Source organism: Dermacentor andersoni, chromosome 9 (assembly GCF_023375885.2).
Source record: "Dermacentor andersoni chromosome 9, qqDerAnde1_hic_scaffold, whole genome shotgun sequence".
In the NCBI taxonomy this organism is placed as follows: Eukaryota; Metazoa; Arthropoda; class Arachnida; order Ixodida; family Ixodidae; genus Dermacentor; species Dermacentor andersoni.
The window spans coordinates 25,797,295-25,814,367 of NC_092822.1; the positions used below are offsets into that span (position 1 = coordinate 25,797,295).

General features: G+C 45.2%; 1 protein-coding gene across 1 annotated transcript; it reads left to right on the forward strand.

Annotated features, from left to right (window-relative positions):
- Nucleotides 1-1,341: 1,341 nt before the first annotated feature.
- LOC126527336 (uncharacterized) lies at nucleotides 1,342-16,795 on the forward strand. The gene is made up of 6 exons (XM_055068779.2): nucleotides 1,342-2,293; nucleotides 6,480-8,293; nucleotides 10,174-10,304; nucleotides 13,988-14,305; nucleotides 15,248-15,291; nucleotides 16,361-16,795. The coding sequence occupies exons 2-6, from the start codon at nucleotides 6,531-6,533 to the stop codon at nucleotides 16,793-16,795; spliced, it is 2,691 nt and encodes an 896-aa protein (XP_054924754.1). The 5' UTR covers nucleotides 1,342-2,293; nucleotides 6,480-6,530.
- Nucleotides 16,796-17,073: the final 278 nt, after the last annotated feature.

Here is a 17,073-nt window from a genome sequence, read left to right on the forward strand (position 1 = left end):
GTACTATAGTGTCGTGACGTCACGAGTGTGTTGTAGTACATTGCGACGTTTTTACACTTGATCGGTCGTCCGCCATGTCGCTACATCGGTTCTCACAACAAATAACAGCATACGAGGCGACCGATTATAAAGAAACTCTATGACCGAGCAAGCCGGAGCGAGCGTCAACAGACCGACTTGGTCAGAACGTCGCCAACGTCGCAATCAGTAACCACAATCCGTGCCATGACGTCACCACACTAATCCTTCTGAGAAACGAAACCGAAACTGATGGTCAGTTTTTTTTTTTTTTAAGGTCTGCAATCTTCGTTTACCGTAAAAATATTAATTGTAAAAAAAATTAAACGAAGAGAAAGATGTGGTCAAGCGTAGTGCTCTTCTATATATATAGGTTCTGAGCCGTGCTCCCACAAGGGCATAAGAAAATGGCACCTTCCTCTGTACAAAAACTCAACCATTATATTTATATTCCAGGGAAGCTGTCCCTTCTTTATTTTGTGATCTCCCGGACTATCTTCACTAGCTGGTCCTCGGAATCTGGGCTTGACAGCTGGACCACCCATTGCTATTCGGTGGTTACATAGAGTTTCTCTAGTGAGAAACTCTGTCCGAATAAATGTTTTCTTTCTCTCTATAAGTGGTTACGTTACACTCTAAGAACAGTTTACACCCTTTGGCTTGCCCCTTCTGCCACACAACGATAATCGTCATCTGCCTTGATGCGTTTCCTTTCTTTATCGCTGCAAGCCCGGTACTTTCCAGTGATGAACGGCACGCGCGTTATCAGAAGGGGCACTCCAAAGGGTGTAAACTGTTCTATGCTGATAACGCGCGTGCTGTTCGTTACTGGAAAGTTCCGGGCTCGCAGCGATAAAGAAAGGAAACGCATCAAGGCAGATGACGATTATCTTTGTGTGGCAGAAGGGGCAAGCCAAAGGGTGTAAACTGTTCTTAGAGTGTACGGGCGTGGTTCTTGTTGCAAGTGTTGCTCTTCCACTATGGTGGTTAGAAGGGGCCCCCTGCTAGCCATCATACCTCCACACACCCACACATTCTATACCCACACCATGTGGTGTAGGGCGTTGGGAAAAACAAAAAAGACAAGCGAAAAATTTGTTCTGTATCAGTCTGATAGAAAAATGAATAAAATAGCGCGACTGGCGTCCCTGTGGGTACAGTAGTAGCAGCTGCCAACCGCAAGGGATTTCAGCGTTCCAGTGGTTCCAGGTTCAGCCTTTTGCCGTTCTCTATGCTTTTACTGTGATAGCGCTAGCGACACCTAAGGCGAATTTTCGCCGTTTTCATTTTCGTATGTGCTCGAGGTTGATTGCAGGGGAGAAAATGGAGATGCTGAAACCCTGAGGAGGTTGTAAGCGGTTATTTAAGCACTATGTAAATTAATATTTGACTTGTGCAAAACCTGGCAGGTTGACAGGTACGTGTTCAAAAACGTAGACTTGCTGGAACCGAAACAAACTAAATGTAAGTCCGAAGGAGTCATGAAGCGCAGTAAGAATGACGTGTTTGTGGTCTTCGAAAATTTAGAACAGACAGACTGCCAATAAATTCATGGGTAGTTTGCGTAGCGCTTGGACAATCACTCAGCAAGAAAAACCGGCGCCCAATTCCAAATAGAAAGAAAGGGACCGACAGATGACAGGAGCTGTCTGCATGAGCATTCTTTTCCTACAGTGAAGCATCACACATTCACAATTTTTGCGGGCACTAGCGGCATAAATTATGGAAGCCTCTTTCAAGAGCTGGTTGACGTCTCCGGAAAACAAAGGCTGTATAATTCATAGTTAACGTGCGTAAACAATCGAAGTTTCGGTTTCGCTACCTCATTGTAACACGTGACGGAGCCGACTTTGAGATGATCAACAAGGCTCGAAGCTCGGAAGCCGTGATAAAAGGCGGACGTGATGCACCAAGTGAGCGAGCGCGGCGAGCTCGATTTTGCTTTGCGATCACCTCGGCAGTTGTTGACAGATCCCGAAACTATGTTGAGGCGCCTAGCACCTGCATGGTAAGGCCGCATTTTGTCAGTCCGTGCATTAGCACAATTTGCACGAGCCCGAACTCCGTAAATATTGGCTGGAAGTTTGACTAATAAGCCCCGGCAAAAGTGGTTTTCACTGGTTGATTGCCGTCAGCCTTATATGGTACCCCAGTCCGCTTTGGTTAACTCGTGCTGCGCCCGTAATCACGCGAAATCGCTGGATAGTTCTCCCGTTTTTGCTACATTCTGAGCTCTTCGGGAACTTTCGCTCCATTACATGACTCCGTGCGCACGGTAAGTCGGCGTGCGCTATCTGTAGCGAGGTCCGCGCGATGCATGCTGTCTTCATAGTTCGTGTTTTGGATGTGCCACGTTTGTTTGAAAGAAGAATTTCAATACCCCAATCAAGTTCGTTATGACAACGCAACGTTTCGGAGTCGTTACGGCGCCTCAAGTGCTGCCAATGTAAGTGTGGCTCGGCGATGCGATTGTTTTTGTGTACCCACCGTTCGTTGCTTTCCACGCTGAATGCATGACTGCGCTAGCGGCAGTTCATGCTGCTGAAGGTTGGCGGGTCCGACTCCCAGCCGCGTCGGCCGCACTCCGATGGGGGAAGCTCGTGTACCGTGCTTTGTGTGCATACACGTTAAGGATCCCCAGCGGGTCTACACTTTGGGGTCATGCTGAAAAGCACCACAAGTCACCGCCATGGTGAGCCATGGTGAGAGGAACGCTTGTTAATAATGGACTATGTCAAATGGCTTGCGAGGGTGTTGTCTTCATTGGGATTAGCGCAGGGCGCCAGTCCTACGAAGTGTCTAGAATCGCAGACGTAAAGTTGCAGGTTTTACAGCGAGCAGATCGCGAATCATGGGGAGATAGCCTGGCAGAGCTCGTTGAAGCAAACATCATACGAGGATTCCTCTTCCTTTTTACTGCCACTCCCAAGTATACTTGCTTTGGATTTTCAGCACACTCCTTGCCTCTCCAGAAGCAGTGCTTGCAAAAAATGACATTGCATTCCTGTTGTTCCATCCATGGAGAAGTCATTTTAACACGCAAAAACCTTGGAAGTTAAATTTCTGACTGCCGGTTGAGCAAATGTCTCCGTGCTTTGTCATGCCAGGGCAGCCATGGTGAACCAGCGTGGCAGGTCTGACTGCATGCACTTTGACAGGCGAATACATTTATAAATACTTGATTAATTCTGAATTGGAAAATGCTGACAACAGAGAATCAGGCTGTATGAAAAATGAAATGTTGGCTGAATCGACTAGAAAAAAAGAAAGATAGCTGGGACTGAGTGTTGGAAGGGCAGTCCCGGCCATGATCAGCATGGCATGTCCGTCCGTCCACACTATGAAAGATGAAGGAATTTATGAACTGTTCACAAATATTGGAATGGGAGAAAACGGCGATGAGAAACCAGCTTCTATGTAGCATGAAATGACCACTGAGCCAAAAAAGAAACCTAGCAGGGGCTGTGTAGCAATTGGGGGTAAAAAAAAAAAGGAAAAATGTTCCAGTCCAAGGGTTAAGGAATCGCATACTGAAAAGATTTTGCGCCAAAAAACAACACACACAAGAAAGACGACGACACCACGGGCGCTACTTCAACTGTTTAATGAGGGTGAAAGCACTCGACATATATAGCCCTCCAAAACACCGCGCATGCGTACAAGGCAACATGGAGTACAAAGTTTTATCAGAGTAGGCGTGATAGAAACTTCAGCTCAGCCTCGTAAAGAAAAACCGATGTATCACTAACACAGTTAGGACCCGCTTTCTTGATGTAGAAGGCTTCGAATGTTTCACGCGATGTCTAACTGTGCTAGTGATACATCCTAGCTGTGTTAGTGATACATCGGTTTTTCTTTACGAGGCCGAGCTGAAGTTTCTATCACGCCTACTCTGATAAAACTTTGTACTCCATGTTGCCTTGTACACATGCGCGGTGTTTTGGAGGGCTATATATGTCGAGTGCTTTCACCCTCATTAAACAGTTGAAGTAGCGCCCGTGGTGTCGTCGTCTTTCTTGTGTGTGTTGTTTTTTGGCGCAAAATCTTTTCAGTATGCAAGATCACCAACTAGCCCAGCAGTTAACCCTTCTAAAGGTTAAGGAATCTTTTGGAAGGCTCATGAAGCTTGGAGTGGACTTTTGCCGCAAGACATATTTGCTGCTAAAAGGACGCACACAAAAAGGAAAATACGTCGACTATAGCATGGGTAGATCAGACACATTGTCACTTGTGCCATCATCAGCATGTATCCCTTTTTTTGTGTGTCCTTTTAGCGGCAAATATGTCTCGGCAAATACTAAGCCAAGAAGCAGTTCATTTATGGGTCTTCGATTTGGGGTGTAGCTTGAAAACATTCAAAATAACCTTGTTCATCTCAATCTGGCGCTGCAGGGTTGATGCCTTCTTGGTGTATTTGTCTCTGTACAGTTGATCTCATTTGTAAAGTTGAGCCCAGCAAGGATGCTTTTTCTTTTGTCAGCTAGGAAAGTAATTGCTTGTTCTTCTTCAAGTCTTGCAGCACTTTAATCTCATTGTCTAGTAAATTTTTGTTATGACAAGAAGGCATCTTACGCAGAATTTCACAGCATGTGCCATTTTTTTAAAGCGTTGTTTACCATTTCGAGCAGCCGTGATTACCTTAGAGAGGGTTGAACGACATTAGAAAACTTAGCAGCTGAAAAAAAATTATCCTTGGTCGTGTTATCAAACTTGAGACCAATGCCTCTCTGGAACAGTAGCTCTATGATCTAGCTGATGATAGGAAGCTAGCAAATCACAGGGCGTGGCCGGATTAATAGATAACTCGAAGTGCATGGGCATTAAATATGACAAATCGGCTGTGCTGAACTCCACAGCGCAGATTCATGAAAGGGAACATTGTCATCCACCCGGTAGTAGCATGGAGCTGCAAAGCTACCCTTGGGTGGATGACAATTTTCCTTTTGTTGAAAATTCCTCCATTTTCTTGATGTCTGCAGTATTGGCCTGTAACATTGAACCGTTATTCCTTTGCCAGTAGGAATGCTTCAGGCTGTGCTAGGTGCTTGGATGTTTCAATTTGTCACGAAGACACTTGAAGCACACTTGAAGCATTTTCTGGTGGCTTTTCTTAGTGCCAAGGCGTCACAAGTATCTTTTCTTGAAGTGCCCTGTGCTTTCAGTTAGCTCTGCATTCTTTGCAAAGTCTTTTGAAGACTACAGGACAACGCATGAAGTGCCAGCTAGCGTCAGACAACGAAGAGGTTGAGTTTTTTCTTCGTGGCTATCGTGTGCCACTCACATTAATCCCAGGCTCCATGTATACTCTGCCAGCGCAAACCAGCTTGCTTCTACACGCCTATGCGTCACCCACGCTTCGCATGAAATGCCGCTCAGCATCTGTGTAGGGCGTACGCCAGAGCTCATTCAATCCTGTGTAGACGACACTTTGGCAGATGTCACTTTTTACTGTGCTTGATACGAGTTTTAAGATTCTTATAAAACTTGTAAAGTATATTGATTTGCTTTTATAAATCTGAAAGAAAGCTGGTCTGCACCACACAGTGACTGCTGAGGTGAAGCAAAACACTCGGACAACTACATTCTATGAATGGTCTTCATCGACCACAAGGCTCCAGGCACATGACGACATGAGCCAGTGGAAGCACTCATATCTGACTGGTGCAAATGTCCACGGGTGCACAAACATTCGTAGACATGAGCTGGTGCTCGCCGGCAAGTGTGCGTGGAAGTCTGAGGTCTGGTGGGCCATTTAGTCCTTTCCTATAAGGCAGACCATTGCTAAATGTTTACTTTTGTTTCATGTTTGTCGTGTGTCCTCAAAAGATTTAAGTGTGCGCAGTTCATGACTGAACCGGTGTGAATGAGAAGCTTCAACAGCACAATTATAAAAATAATTACACTGGTTTCCCGCTAACTGGGTCTGCATTGTAAAGGATGTGTGTGTGCACCCTCTTTTGAAAGAAATGGATGTAGTGAACAAGGGAGATCATAGAAGCCGATGCTATTTACAGGCTTATCATAAGCGTATCAGAACAAAGCTGCAGTTGTTAAAGGTCTTGTGTTGTCTTTGTCTCGTGGCCCTGTCCCCCATTTTAATGTCCTATCGAGTTCAGCATGCATGAAAGGGAAAAATGGTTATCTACCAGACTGTAGCAAAAATCTACTATGGAGACCTATACAGGTTTCTCAGACGGAAAGCTTTGCAGTCGAAAAATTCGCCCTGGTCCAGGATATACTGTGATGAATTTTTCTTCAACTACAAAGCTTGCTTTTTGAGAAACTCCTAGGGGTTTTCTTTGTAGCTTCATCCTATGGTCGAGTGGATAAACATTTTTCCCTTTCGTGAACCTTCCTCCGCCTTGTGGGCGTCTGCAACTGATTCGCATATATTCAGCACGCTGTGTGCACTTAGCAGCTTGCTGGCCTTACCTGCATTGTCTACTTCTGCTTAATTGCAGGTGCCACAACATCATCCCCTAGTTACCAGCCTACAATCGCTCTAAGCCAAAATGTTGTCATATTTAAAGAAGCGCATCGAAGATAACCAAGGCATAAAAGTTAGCAAGCTGCCAGGCCACCTTGCCCAACTGCCGCCGGAAGTACGTGCCAAATATGGTGGTAATGAAGAGGCCATTCGGAGCTTCATACAAAAACATCCGGAAGTGTTTGTGATTGACAAATCTGATCGTGTGTTCTTGCGGCCACCGCCCTCACCGAAAGACACAGCACCTCCTGATGTTGCAACAGACGATGCTGCAGCCCTTTGCAATGTGACAGGAAAAGTGCTGCGCGTATTCCCAGCTTTTGGGTTTATAACAGTAGAACACCCTATCAAAACGACTGTTTATTTTGATGTTAAGAGTTTCGAAGAAAATCGCCACGCCACTCTGACGTCCTCTGGCTTAAGTGAAGGCGACTGTGTCATCTTCGATGCAACCAAGTCATTTGGACACAAGGCTGCCTTCAAAGCAACTTGTGTGGAACGCATCGAAATGGCGGCTGATTTACCCTCTTCAGCGTCGCAGCCGGCAAAAGAGCCGTCGGTAGATGGGGATGACAGACTCCACAACGAGTCTGGCATTATACACACAGTGAGGCCAGGCTTTGGCTTCATTACGTTTGGCCCGAAGAAAAAGAACTGTGCATTCTTTCACGGCAGTGTTGTGGACAGTGCGCTTACCAAAGGCAGCAAGAATTTGACTGACATTCTCACAACGAATGACAGGGTCCGTTTCGACGCAAAGCCAGACAGCAAAGGCAGTAAGTGGTGCAAGTGGAAGGCCACCAAAGTTTGGTGCGTACCCCCAGAAATGGATAATGAGCCTAACTCGGAAGCCGACAGTGGTGACGAAGTGTTTATGTCTGAAGATGAAGCCGAGATCGAGGGGATGCTCAATGATAGCAGTGAATTGGACTCATCTGATGAAGATGTTGGGGATTACCCTGTAGGATGTCCCGACTGGGAAGAGCTTCCGAGAAAGCCGCTAAATCCTGGCGACGCGTCTTCTGCAGAGCAGCCCGTGGCATGGTGCGCTCGCCGAAAGCTTGCGGGAATCAAGGGCATCTTCTTCAAGGAGTCCGAAAAGGCTGGCCACATCTTCTGGCTGGATGGGAAGGTTGCCGCACGGGTGGTAATCACCATCGTGTACCACATGAGCAGGCAGATCAAGTCCTTCGATGAGCTGCCCTGGAACTCGGATATTGAACTAGGGGTGGAGGCGTTTTTCGACGCCGTGAAAAGCGACGACACATGGATCGCAACACTTGTGTGGATTGGTGATCGGCCACCAAGACTTGGTGTAGACTCCAGTGAAAACATCTTCAACAACATCCTTGCTCTAGCAATGGACGAGACGTTCACAAAGAACGAGCACATTGTTGCAACTTGTCAGCCTATGGCACCTTCCACCTCTGAGCCGTCGGTTGACATATTCCCGGATAGAAAGGGTGTTGTTGTTACGGCAGCCAAGCGCATGGCGTGGTGTCAAGTGCGGGAACCCTCTGGCTGCAGGCAACTTAAGTTCACTTGCCTCTACAGGGATGGCAAGGCCTACACAGATTGTCTGGACAAAGTTCTGCAAGCGGGTGACATGGTCTTTGTTGACTACATGGTCGGCATGAGCCATGGTAGAGAAGAGGTACACTGCTGTCTCGCGTGGCAGGGGCAGAAGCCATTGGACGTTGCTTGTTTTGAACCGGAAGACTTTATCAAGCTGCTAAATGCCAGGGCAGCTGAACACAGCAGCTCCAGCAGCAGCCCTGAACAGCCCTTGTAAGTACTTGATGGTCCATAAATACTGCGAGTTGGCTAAAACCACGGGCTGTGATAAAAGCTTGTTAAATGGCAACTGCAATGAAACTTTACTTAAATTGGTTGAAAATGACTAGTGTATGCATTTGAAGCAATCTTGGCAAAGCTGGGGGGCTAGCAATAGCCCAATTTTCTTATTATCAGCCTTTGAATGAGCAGATGATGCATGCAACAGGGGGTTAGTGGATATGACATGAATGCAAGCAGATGATGTGGCCTTTGAGATTTTTGGCACGCTGCGGGCACCGCCTAATCTTTGAGGTTGTACCCAGGAGCCGCACTGGCTTTTAGTGTTTTGTTCTGTGTCATTTCCAGTAAGCTGCAGTGGTTCCCTTTTTTTCTTTCTCTCTCCCTTTTTCCCAGGCACAATTTCAAAAACACGTGTTTTTGCTAGCTTTTCGTGACACATCCCCTCGTACACGCAGTTGGTCATCACATGACATCATCACTGACACTTTTGGCTTAAGCAGCTACCTGTGAAGTCTGTAAAAATTTATTTCTGAGAAATCTGCAAGGGGTTTGTTTGTAACTTCAGGCTACTATCGAGCAGGCGACTGTTTGTTTGTTTTTTTAACTTCCTTCACTTTGCAGATTTCCTCAGAACTCATTGGCTACAGTCAAACCCTAATATAAGGAATCCAGATAAAGCAAATTATTCTCTGAATTGAACATGCAAAGCTCACTGACCGACACTCGTGTAGAATAACTCGCTCATGGCAAACTAGACATTGGATGCCACATCACACATGCAGGGGCGCTCATCGCCAGCGCTTGCATTCTGCAAACAAACTTTCTTGAAAAAGTGTGCACCCTTTGAGGCTTACCTTGACTGGCAAGAATAATCGTCATCTATCTAGCACACATTTCTGAACGACATACATATTATCAGCATGACATAGCATTTTCAACAGGAAAGCAGCAAGCACAAACTTCTCAACATAGGAAATGCAAGGCAGGTGACGATTATTGTTGTGGGACAAGATAAGGTCCAAAGGGTGCAACTGCTTTAAGAGTATAGCATACGGGAGAGTTAATTTAGAGGTCCTTTTTTTTTTTAATTAAAAAGAAAAATTTTAGAGCATACATCTGAGAACACTCGAAAGTGGGCCAGTAGTGTATTGGAAGCGTACCGGAAGCGAGATCCTATCAAGTTGTCATATTTGGTGACTCTGCCAAACTTTCAAGGTTCAAATAATAAGTTACTGCCTGCTACATGTGGCATTGTTTTAAAACAAAGAAATGTAATTCCATCGCAGCTTAGTTTTTCCACTGGTAATAAAATTGATAGAGAATGAATGCATCACAAAAGTTCTTAAGCTCATTATAAGCGAGTTTTGGTATATATGATTACCTGATATATCAAACTATCTTTAATACATAGTCTTGTTTGCTGCAACCAGGTTTAACTGTTTTCTGAAGTGACTAAGTTTACACGTCAAATTTGTGAGCACCAGTCGGGAGTCACTGAGCGGAATGCCTATTGAATTGCAAGGGGCTTTCATAAAGTTTGTAATTATCAGTAGCATGTGTATGGAACAGGCCTACACAATAGGCATCAAAATGAGTGCACGTCTGCTTTGTTCTAACAGAATATAAAAATTATGTGCTGTATAGCGTTGCTGAATACTGCTAGGGCATAAAAACAAAAATAGCATCGTCCACCGAGAATGTTGGTTGAGGGCAAAAACTGTTTGGAAATGTTAAAATTTTTTGTTGAATCCATGCCCCGTGAATCTCTGATGTTGGCTGCATTTGCTTTTTAAGTTTTTAAGTTTAAGAAAACATTTAAGTTTTCTTCTTTAAGTTCAGTGGCAGTGTCCGCTGCCTGACGATCTGCGCAGCCCTGGCCGAGATGCCGTGCTGGATGGGAGACAAAAGAACGGTCACCAGTCGCCGTCACCAAATGCTTACGCAGAACAGATGTTGGGCGTAGCGGTCGGTGAAGAAGGTGCTGTCGTTCGACAACCGCAGAGTAAGTCTCGTTTTCAGTTTCTTGTCAGTTGTAGCAGCACGCACTCGAAGCAATAAAAGAAAATGGCGCGTACTTGAATAAGGCGCAAATCTGGAGGTCCTTACAAAATATTGCCTAGAGGGAAATCTGGTGCCACCCGCTGTGCAAGTTTTGTCACAGGCACCGCATCACTACAGGAATGCAGGAATGTGGGTGTGCGAGGCTCGTCTTGAGCGCGCCTTGGCTTAAAACATAATTATTTCCCCCCTCACAAATCATGCTTTCCTAGAATGAAGTCATTGCATAAAGTTTTTGTTTGCCTGCAGTATATAATTTCTTATTGTTTACTGGCATTAATACTTTAGCAGTCGCCAGTACTGTTTCTGAGGGAACATCTGCAGGCACTGAATTTTTTGCATTTAATATTAAAAACTATAAGGTCATTGGACTTTAGACACTTTTGGCCACCAAGCATTGTTGCTGAGGATGCGGGGTGCAAATCTGTTGTTGGAACTGCTGCAGAAGAGCAAGGAATGGTGTTATCCGTTCCTTGTTCCATAAATTTGTAAAGTGCATCATTTGAGTTTTGTTGCAAATGTTAAATGTGCTTGCATCTATGGATATGGTAGAGAACCACCACATATTTTTATACCCCTTTTGCTCTTAAGGAAACCCGTGTGTATCAGTATGAAATATTATTGTGTGAAGTCTGATGCTACAGCCAAGTAAATCGAAACCAGAAGCAGTTTTGATCGCCGTCATCAAGGTAAGGAAGTCCACAGCAAGAGCCACTGCTATTCTGTATAAATCTTATCCACCTCTTTTGGCTGTTACGCTGCTACAACTGCTAGAACAAGATTCTTCCAATTTGGCATATGTGTTACCCGTGCCATCCCCAATTGCTTGGCATCAGGGACTCAGTAGCGATATCTTGTCTTGTCCTCTGGATTGACTTTGTGACCTCGTTGTACTAAAGTTAGTCCTTATTGGTCTTCAAGCCCAGGAGGCTTTGATTTCACGGCATGGCTAAACCAGTTTAGTTGTCTTTTCTGAAACCTTTCTGCAGAGGCTACAATTTCGACCATTCGTCAGCGGCAGTCAGTCTGAGTGCCATCCCTCTTTGCTACTCCAGGTGGTGCTTATGTAAATGTTGTTGTCATTGTGATTCATTTCTTATCCATCCTGCTGGTTGGCTGATCTCGGGGGTGCAGCTTTGTTCGAACAAGTGATGGAGGGCATAAATAATGGAAAATAAAAAGAGTTGTTATGCAATACATTCCAACATCTGTTTCTGCATCACTTCACTCACTTCATTCTATTCAACTTCAGCTTTTTCGTTATGATTGATTCAGTTCTACACACCATTGCTGGTGATGCCTCACTGTCCGTCCTGTAGGCTAGGCTTTTCAACTTGTCTGCTACCTTGTCACCAGAAACAAGAAAAGCGAAGAAGAAATCTTACCAATTATTTTGCTTTGGCAGAACTTTGTTAGTCACTGCTCTTTGCATGTTACTTCAGTCACTTCATTCTCTTCAACTTTTTTGTTATGATAGTTTCAGTTCCACACACTATTGCTGGTCATGCCTCACTGCCTGTCCTGTAGGCTAGACTTTTCAACTTGTCTGCTACCTTGTCATGGGGGGGACCAAAAGAAAACTTTTTAATTTTGCCTTGACAGGACTTTGTTGGTCGCTTCTCTTTCCGTGTTGCTTCTCTATCACACCACACAATCATCATGCTTAGACACTTTCTGACACAGCTGTCCTCATGTTAGTAATATCTTTGCCTGTGTGACATCCCTTATGCGTAACTTGGTTTTGCTTCTTGGTTGCGTCTCTTGAAAATTTCCTTGGGGACTGAAACTCTTCCCAGCTGTGGCAGCCTTGTTTTGATGGGAGTGAAATGTAAGAACACTCGTGTACTTAGATTAAGGTTAAAGAACTGCACATGGTTGCAATAAAATTTGAGCCTTTCACTATGGTGACCCTCGTGGTCCGTGCATTGCCTTTGGACTTTGAGCCCTGCAACTTGAAGTACTTCACTTAGCACTCTCAGTGTTGGCCAAAAAACACTATCATCTGCTTGGGGAATGTTCCAAGGTGCTTCTGAATATTTCTCCTGCAGATCATTTTTTCATGTCATTGCAGATCCTGCAGATCATTTTTCAAACAGCAAAGGGCTTCATTCACTCTGAACCTTGGCGGGTGCCAACTGACACTTCGATAATCCTTGTTTGTCGTCGTCGTCTTCTCTTCATCTTCTTTATATATACATATACAGTGCAGCATTTGTGTTAGGGTGCTCGTTTCTTAGGGATCTTCCAGACTCTTTTCGCGTGCGTAGGTAAACATTCGGCAGATATCTGCCTGGTTAGGGACAAGTGCATTAAAGGGAAGGAAAACTGCAACCAAAATTTATTTTGAAACCCTACGTTTTGGTTCTTTGCTTCTTCTCCCGAGTTTCCGGACGCTGCTGTAATGGTGTTGCTGCACGTGCTGCTGCGTTCCTTGCAACGACACCAGATGGCGCTTGCCTACGCGTATCTCGGTAGCCTGGTGGCACAACCCACCGCCCCGTTCCAAAGGGGATGCTCATAACATCCATCCATCCCTCCCTCCTGGCCGGTGAGGGTGCGGGCCGGGATGCATAGTTTGTGCGTATGGCACGTGTGCGGTGTTTGCTTTCCTATGCAAAAAAATGCAGGTGCTGGGCGGTGGAAGTCGCAGGCTGGGCTGTGATAGTGTAAACATTACAATCATCAATAGCCTGAAGAGATCACTTGGAGCAGGTGTCTCAACAGTGTGCTGCCCACTTATGCAGAAGGAGAACATAAACACATGGTGGCAAAATGGCTCCAAAGCATGCACTCGGCATTGAGGACACCCAGACCCGAAAGAAGGGTAGTGCGGAACAGGAGTGTCTTCGCTAGGCAGCAAAACATGGTGCCGATTGCGAATGTATGTATACAATGGGTGCATATAACTTTATAATATTAATTGAATTATGTACAGCCGCATAATTCAATTAAAGTTTAACACTTCTGCCACAATGCAATTTGCCATGTGAGGCAATGATAATGCTCAACTTTCAGAGACTTTGAACAGTGACGCACAATGCCTCAAGCAAACATGTCTCCCTACATGTTCTATGGACTGTGCAGAAAAACAGCAGTGATGCATGCAAGGTAACATTTAACATCAACTCACCACTCTTGTATTAGACTAAACACTGGAAAAGAATTACACATTTGCCGCCAACATCACCGCTAATTATCGTCAGTCAAAGAAAACACTGTACAAAGCTTCGCTTATGTCGATTCGCAGTGTGTGTGGGATCTGCAAATTTTTCCATTTTCTGACGAACATCAATTGTTTGTCAGGAACACTTCCCGCCCATCATGCTCAAGGTCTACAAAAAACGTCTGCATGCGTGTCAAAGCAACCAAAATGCATATAAGCACTGCTATGCCTCCCACCATCTCACCCCTCAAGAAGGAGCCTGTCAGGTTCCAAAACGAGGGGTTTTAAAATTAATCTTGGTTGGAGTTTTCCTTCTCTTTAATTCTCTTCACGCTGTTTTTTTCTTCTCTCCTGGTTGCGTTCACATTTGGCAGCCACAGCAATTGCAGAAACATGGCAACAAAAACGAAAGGGCATGCAAAAAAGGCAGGAGCCTAGATATGATTCCTTTTTTAATGTTTCAGCTACCGTGCCCAAGCAGGATGATGACACTGCACTGAACCGCATATTGGCGCATCTCAACAATGCCGTGCGAGCCGGGGAGGGCATGCCTCTTGCCAGGCTACAAGGCATCCTCTCGCAACTCCCGCCATCAGTCCGGGGCCGTTTCGGTGCAACATTCGAAACCATACGGTTGGTCGCAAGACAGTTTCCCGGCACAATTGTCGTAAGCTCAGACGACAGGGTGTACACCTGTGCAGGGCCTCATGCATCCGCTAAAAACGATGCAGCAACGAGCCATAAGCCACCTGACAAGAAACGCCTCCCAAGTACCAAAGCAGGTTAGTGGAAACAAGTAGGGGTGTGCGAATGTTTGAACGTTTCGAATAATGAAACGCCTAGTGGCATGTTCGAATCAATCTTTGAATTAGACTGGCACTATATGTAAATATGAATATTTCTTAAATAGTGTGAATGTTTTAAAGCATCAAGGGTGCACATCAACATAATTATGGCACAAAGGCGCAATAAATTTCATCCCCGCAGGTATAGTATAGTGATAAAACAAGAATTTGCATAGCATAGCAACTTATGTCATTCAGGGTGCCGGACTTTATTGGCCATATAGGGATCGGTCCTGTTTATGCAAACCAACTAGTTATATGTACCTAATGCTCCATTTTGGCTTTCAATGAACAATTCTTCATAACAAGCAATGTAGTGACAGACACTTGCTAATGTTATGAATACTAGGATGTGAACATCATTTCATATCAACTGAAAAACGGCTGTTCATTATGCGAAAAGTATTCAATATTTGGTTCGCTTCTGGCACTATTAGATTCATATTTGATTTGGTCTCATAACTTACTATGCACACTCTTAGAAACAAGTGTTGCGGTAAACTACATATGTAGGTGCTCTTAATTATTATCACTATTTTGGAGGATTTTGAGAGCTTGCACCTTTTATAGCTTTAAGAAAATGTCAAGTTGAAAGCATTATTTTAGTACTCCTTTAAAGCAGTGCCACGTATAAATGTCACATTACTGTGTGACATTACTATGTGACTATGTGCTTTTACCTTGTTCTCATTTTGCTCATCGTCTCGAATTTCCATCTTCCCTGTGTTTTCCCTACATTACTGTACTATCATGTTGTTTCAAATGGGGGGTAGGGTGTAGTAGCCGTAGGCTTCAGGATATTACATATTGCCAAGTGTTTTTCTCGTTGAGGGTCTGTGTGGAATGTCCACAGCCTCAACTGCTGCTTTCGTCTTCCAGGAACCACCAAACCGAAGCAGACTGGTGCGTGCGCTGTTTTAAATGTAAGAGCACATACGTGTTGCGTCTAATTCCTGCAGACCTCCCTGGCATGGCCTACAGAAACTTGTATTTCGGTGTTGCACGCATGCGCTTTGGGAGCCGAGAAATGCCTGCGTCTTGGCTTCCTTTCTGGCAGTGACACCCCCCCCCCCCCCCCCCCCCGCCCCTACCCCTGCTTCTACCTTTGCCAGCTTCATTGAATGGCTTCACAGGCCTAGCACCTAACCACTTTCAATCTGTCATTCATTTCTCAGTGGTTGTGTGAAAACACAGTCTTCAAACGGCAGCATACTTGCCAACTTTTTACGGTACTTTCATGATACTGGTGTTCACAGGAGATTGTGATCAGGCCCAGTCCAGATTGAGCTCGAGCCAGATGGAGTGCTGCTACATGGTCACTTGCGATCGCATTCTCGCTCTATCTGGATCCAGATTATCGCAACCTGTGCATTGCCGTCATGCCCTTCAATGACAATTGTAGGCTGACGTGTGCACCTTCTAGCTTGGTCTGGTGGAAAATGCTAAAAACGAAAAATCAGAGCAGCCCAATAAATTCATGTGTAAAAGCATTTATATACAGCATGTTAGACAAATTAGATAAGCGCTTTGGATCTGCTAACGATACCTGATGTGCTTGAGCCCTCCCAAATAAGATTCGGATCATTGGACCATGCATCAGTGATCATTGTCAATCGTGATCAGAAATTACTGTGTGACACTGGTATAAAATGCCAAGATTTTTAGTAGAACTTGCTAACTATTGTTATATTGACTCTAGTAAGTTGATGGCAAAACTCGTTTCAGAAGGATGCACAAAAGTACTGTTCTTTAAAAACTGCGTTCTGATGGAAATCTGGCTGTTGCTGACGCATGTGTATGCTTTCAACAAAAATGGCAGTACTACGCAAGCAGCAGCAGTGACTTTATTATTTCGTTTTTATTTTTCGCTGCTCCAGTTGTTGCGTGTGAAACAGCTTCCAGTTTTGATGTTTTAAAACTGGGTTTTGAGGCTTTAGCTATGGCTTCCTGGTGATTCAAGAAGCTGAGTGGAGATTATACACATTTTCACAGGCCAGTGCAGAAGAAGTGCCAAGGTTTCCCGTGCCCACGGCACGCACCGCAGAACCTTCTGTCTCCATCTACCCCTGCGTGAAAGGAACAGTTGTCCAAGTCCTTGACTGCATCGCCACGGTCAGAGTGAAAGAGGCAGAAGGCACACGCGACATACAGTTCACAAACGACTGCTTCTTCAAGGACGGCGAGGTTGTTCTGGATAACCTCAGCGAGGTGCTACATGAGGGAGACATGGTCGACCTCAACTACATGGTTGGAAGCCGGGGTCGTAAAGATGATGTTGTCCACTGCGACCTTGTCTGGCTAGGGCGGCTGCCAGACAATGTACAGTGCCTGGGCCCCGACGAGTTTGCCAAGAGCCTAGGCATCAAAGCGGCCTCCATCGGTGTGAGAGCATCAGCCGACGACCTGCGCAGGCAAGTTGTAGCCTGATCCCCACTTTGCCACTTTCTTGTGTATGTCTTAAGGATGACAGAGCAGCGTGGGGTTGAAGGCCAACTGCAACAAAAGCTTTTGGCCACGGAAGAAGCTTAGTTTCAAAGGGTGTAAAGATCCAGCAGCCTCTGCGGAACTGAATGTGGAAAAACAGGATGGGGCCAAATTTGCCCTGGGACAGATGGGCCCAGACTGCTTGCAGAACCCTAAGATACCGTTCACGGAACCCAGTTTGGAGAACCGATGTGATTTGATGTTTCTCGTTAGTGTCCCTT